The sequence below is a fragment of the Oncorhynchus clarkii genome, chromosome 19, assembly GCF_045791955.1.
Source record: "Oncorhynchus clarkii lewisi isolate Uvic-CL-2024 chromosome 19, UVic_Ocla_1.0, whole genome shotgun sequence".
Taxonomy (NCBI): domain Eukaryota; kingdom Metazoa; phylum Chordata; class Actinopteri; order Salmoniformes; family Salmonidae; genus Oncorhynchus; species Oncorhynchus clarkii.
In genome coordinates this window covers 60,328,097-60,333,096 of record NC_092165.1, presented here as the reverse complement: position 1 = coordinate 60,333,096, position 5,000 = coordinate 60,328,097, and the positions used below count along the sequence as shown (strand labels likewise).

The 5,000-nt window shown below is 48.2% G+C and overlaps 1 protein-coding gene across 2 annotated transcripts in view; it reads right to left on the bottom strand.

Moving 5' to 3' along the window:
• The window catches only part of LOC139374390 (tripartite motif containing 9), a 92,620-nt gene that overhangs the window by 13,531 nt on the left and 74,089 nt on the right, over window positions 1–5,000 (bottom strand). For both annotated transcript variants that reach the window (XM_071115437.1, XM_071115438.1), the window contains one exon: window positions 1–76. This exon is cut by the window's left edge and continues 63 nt beyond it. In XM_071115437.1, the coding sequence (XP_070971538.1) occupies window positions 1–76 (76 nt within the window). The remainder of the gene's footprint in view (window positions 77–5,000) is intronic.

Genomic DNA, 5,000 nt, shown 5'->3' with positions numbered 1-5,000 from the left:
TGACCCTGGACATGTAGGTGCTGTTGTAGTGGAGTCCATCCACCGTGCAGATCGTCTCCGTCCCCACGTACACTTCCTGTAAGGAACATGACAACTTCCTGTTAGACCATCAACAACTTCCAAATCAATTCCTGTTAGAAAGTCATCACGCTGGGATTGTGGTGGCGGGCCTCGTTCGGCCGTCATGATCTCGCATGCTTACATTCTGTTTGGAAACAGGATGGCCGTACCATGCTTGACGGTGGTGACCACAACAACAGACAGTAGAACACAATGTCCTCTTGGTCCAATGGGTTAAAATGTGGGCTTGTTCAACAAAACAAACAGACAGATTAAGAGTAAAATTGTTTACTAGCTATATCATCCAAGGCCAACAGAGGGAGGGGTATCCTGCGTTCTACCTATCGGTCTAAAATTAGAGAACGGACAATTTAGACTCAGTGCTGATGACAGAAAGAAAGAGGGGGAAAGAGAGAGAGGGAGAAAGAGAGAGAGGGAGAAAGAGGGGGAAAGAGAAAGAGGGGGAAAGAGAGAGAGGGAGAAAGAGGGGGAAAGAGAAAGAGGGGGAAAGAGAGAGGGAGAAAGAGGGGGAGGGAGAAAGAGGGTGAAAGAGGGGGAAAGAGAAAGAGGGGGAAAGAGAGGGAGGGGGAAAGAGAGCGAGGGGGAAAGAGAGAGAGGGGGAAAGAGAGAGAGGGGGAAAGAGAGAGAGGGGGAAAGAGAAAGAGGGAGAAAGAGAGAGGGAGTAAGAGAAAGAGGGGGAAAGAGGGGGGAAGAGAGAGAGGGGGAAAGAGAAAGAGGGGGAAAGAGAGAGAGGGAGTAAGAGAAAGAGGGGGAAAGAGAGAGAGGGAGAAAGAGAGAGGGAGTAAGAGAAAGAGGGGGAAAGAGAGGGAGGGGGAAAGAGAGAGAGGGGGAAAGAGAGAGAGGGGGAAAGAGAAAGAGGGGAAAGAGAAAGAAAGAGAGGGAAAGAGAGAGAGGGAGAAAGAGAGAGAGGGAGAAAGAGGGGGAAAGAGAAAGAGGGGGAAAGAGAGAGGGAGAAAGAGGGGGAGGGAGAAAGAGGGTGAAAGAGGGGGAAAGAGAAAGAGGGAGTAAGAGAAAGAGGGGGAAAGAGAGAGAGGGGGAAAGAGAGAGAGGGGGAAAGAGAAAGAGGGAGAAAGAGAGAGAGGGAGTAAGAGAAAGAGGGGGAAAGAGGGGGGAAGAGAGAGAGGGGGAAAGAGAAAGAGGGGGAAAGAGAGAGAGGGAGTAAGAGAAAGAGGGGGAAAGAGAGAGAGGGAGAAAGAGAGAGGGAGTAAGAGAAAGTCATCACGCTGGGATTGTGGTGGCGGGCCTCGTTCGGCCGTCATGATCTCGCATGCTTACATTCTGTTTGGAAACAGGATGGCCGTACCATGCTTGACGGTGGTGACCACAACAACAGACAGTAGAACACAATGTCCTCTTGGTCCAATGGGTTAAAATGTGGGCTTGTTCAACAAAACAAACAGACAGATTAAGAGTAAAATTGTTTACTAGCTATATCATCCAAGGCCAACAGAGGGAGGGGTATCCTGCGTTCTACCTATCGGTCTAAAATTAGAGAACGGACAATTTAGACTCAGTGCTGATGACAGAAAGAAAGAGGGGGAAAGAGAGAGAGGGAGAAAGAGAGAGAGGGAGAAAGAGGGGGAAAGAGAAAGAGGGGGAAAGAGAGAGAGGGAGAAAGAGGGGGAAAGAGAAAGAGGGGGAAAGAGAGAGGGAGAAAGAGGGGGAGGGAGAAAGAGGGTGAAAGAGGGGGAAAGAGAAAGAGGGGGAAAGAGAGGGAGGGGGAAAGAGAGCGAGGGGGAAAGAGAGAGAGGGGGAAAGAGAGAGAGGGGGAAAGAGAGAGAGGGGGAAAGAGAAAGAGGGAGAAAGAGAGAGGGAGTAAGAGAAAGAGGGGGAAAGAGGGGGGAAGAGAGAGAGGGGGAAAGAGAAAGAGGGGGAAAGAGAGAGAGGGAGTAAGAGAAAGAGGGGGAAAGAGAGAGAGGGAGAAAGAGAGAGGGAGTAAGAGAAAGAGGGGGAAAGAGAGGGAGGGGGAAAGAGAGAGAGGGGGAAAGAGAGAGAGGGGGAAAGAGAAAGAGGGGAAAGAGAAAGAAAGAGAGGGAAAGAGAAAGAGGGGGAAAGAGAGAGAGGGAGAAAGAGAGAGAGGGAGAAAGAGGGGGAAAGAGAAAGAGGGGGAAAGAGAGAGGGAGAAAGAGAGAGAGGGAGTAAGAGAAAGAGGGGGAAAGAGGGGGGAAGAGAGAGAGGGGGAAAGAGAAAGAGGGGGAAAGAGAGAGAGGGAGTAAGAGAAAGAGGGGGAAAGAGAGAGAGGGAGAAAGAGAGAGGGAGTAAGAGAAAGAGGGGGAAAGAGAGGGAGGGGGAAAGAGAGAGAGGGGGAAAGAGAGAGAGGGGGAAAGAGAAAGAGGGAGAAAGAGAGAGAGGGAGTAAGAGAAAGAGGGGGAAAGAGAGAGAGGGGGAAAGAGAAAGAGGGAGAAAGAGAGAGAGGGAGTAAGAGAAAGAGGGAGAAAGAGAAAGAGGGGGAAAGAGAGAGGGGGAAAGAGAGAGAGGGAGAAAGAGGGTGAAAAGAGGGGGAAAGAGAAAGAGGGGGAAAGAGAGAGAGGGGGAAAGAGAGAGGGAGAAAGAGGGGGAAAGAGAGAGAGGGAGAAAGAGGGGGAAAGAGAGAGAGGGAGTAAGAGAAAGAGGGGGAAAGAGAGAGAGGGAGAAAGAGAGAGATGGGAAAAGAGAAAGAGGGGGAAAGAGAGAGATGGGAAAAGAGAAAGAGGGGGAAAGAGAGAGAGGGGGAAAGAGAGAGAGGGGGAAAGAGAGAGAGGGAGAAAGAGAGAGAGGGGGAAAGAGAGAGAGGGAGAAAGAGGGGGAAAGGGAGAAAGATGGGGAAAGAGAGAGAGGGAGTAAGAGAAAGAGGGGGAAAGAGAGAGAGGGAGAAAGAAAGAGAGGGGAAAAGAGAAAGAGGGGGAAAGAGAGAGAGGGGGAAAGAGAGAGAGGGGGAAAGAGAGAGAGGGAGAAAGAGGGTGAAAGAGGGGGAAAGAGAAAGAGGGGGAAAGAGGGGGAAAGAGAAAGAGGGGGAAAGAGAGAGAGGGAGAAAGAGAGAGAGGGAGTAAGAGAAAGAGGGGGAAAGAGAGAGAGGGGGAAAGAGAGAGAGGGGGAAAGAGAGAGAGGGAGAAAGAGAGAGAGGGAGAAAGAGAAAGAGGGGGAAAGAGAAAGAGGGGGAAAGAGAAAGAGGGGGAAAGAGAGATGGAGAAAGAGAGAGAGGGGGAAAGAGAGAGAGGGAGAAAGAGAGAGAGGGAGAAAGAGAAAGAGGGGGAAAGAGAGAGAGGGGGAAAGAGAGAGAGGGGGAAAGAGAGAGAGGGGGAAAGAGAGAGAGGGAGAAAGAGAGAGAGGGAGAAAGAGAAAGAGGGGGAAAGAGAGAGAGGGGGAAAGAGAGAAAGCGAGGGAGAACTCAGAGAGAGAAAGAGGGAGTTTGTACACTTGAGCGTGACTGTGTGGGTAAAGCATTATCAGTAGCATCCTCAGTAGCAGCCTACACTAGACTGTGTAGTATAAATACCAGTAGTAGCAGCCTACACTAGACTGTAGTATATATACCAGTAGTAGCAGCCTACACTAGACTGTAGTATAAATAGCAGTAGTAGGAGCCTACACTAGACTGTAGTATAAATACCAGTAGTAGGAGCCTACACTAGACTGTAGTATATATAGCAGTAGTAGCAGCCTACACTAGACTGTGTAGTATAAATACCAGTAGTAGGAGCCTACACTAGACTGTAGTATAAATAGCAGTAGTAGGAGCCTACACTAGACTGTAGTATAAATACCAGTAGTAGGAGCCTACACTAGACTGTAGTATATATAGCAGTAGTAGGAGCCTACACTAGACTGTAGTATAAATAGCAGTAGTAGGAGCCTACACTAGACTGTGTAGTATAAATAGCAGTAGTAGCAGCCTACACTAGACTGTAGTATAAATAGCAGTAGTAGGAGCCTACACTAGACTGTGTATTATAAATACCAGTAGTAGCAGCCTACACTAGACTGTAGTATAAATAGCAGTAGTAGGAGCCTACACTAGACTGTGTATTATAAATACCAGTAGTAGCAGCCTACACTAGACTGTAGTATAAATAGCAGTAGTAGGAGCCTACACTAGACTGTAGTATATATACCAGTAGTAGGAGCCTACACTAGACTGTAGTATAAATAGCAGTAGTAGCAGCCTACACTAGACTGTAGTATAAATACCAGTAGTAGGAGCCTACACTAGACTGTAGTATAAATAGCAGTAGTAGCAGCCTACACTAGACTGTAGTATATATAGCAGTAGTAGGAGCCTACACAATACTGTGTAGTGTATATATACCAGTAGTAGGAGCCCACACTAGACTGTAGTATATATAGCAGTAGTAGGAGCCTACACTAGACTGTGTAGTATAAATACCAGTAGTAGGAGCCTACACTAGACTGTAGTATGAATACCAGTAGTAGCAGCCTACACTAGACTGGCTAAGGAGTGAGTTTCACAGATTCCCATCTGCTGGGGCGGCAGGGTAGCCCAGTGGTTAGAGCGTTGGACTAGTAACCGGAAGGTTGCAAGTACAAACCCCCGAGCTGACAAGGTACAAATCTGTCGTTCTGCCCCTGAACCGGCAGTTAACCCACTGTTCCTAGGCCGTCATTGAAAATAAGAATTTGTTCTTAACTGACTTGCCTAGTTAAATAAAAAAAATACTGTTTTGCTGTCAGGAGAGACTACCGTTGTACTGTATATTACATTGTGTGAATGTGTTTGTGTCGGTATATTGTAGATGAACCTGGCCATGGACGTGATGGTCTCTCTATTGGTTGGTCGGTTTGCCCAGATCGCAGGCTCACAGTAAACTGGCCCCCGGGTTCAATTGACACAGTCAAGAATGAGTGTAACCTCAGCGAAGCCAGCTCCTTGCTTCCAACATCCTTTCTTTAGTCACAAATAGCACCCTAATCCCTATGTAGTG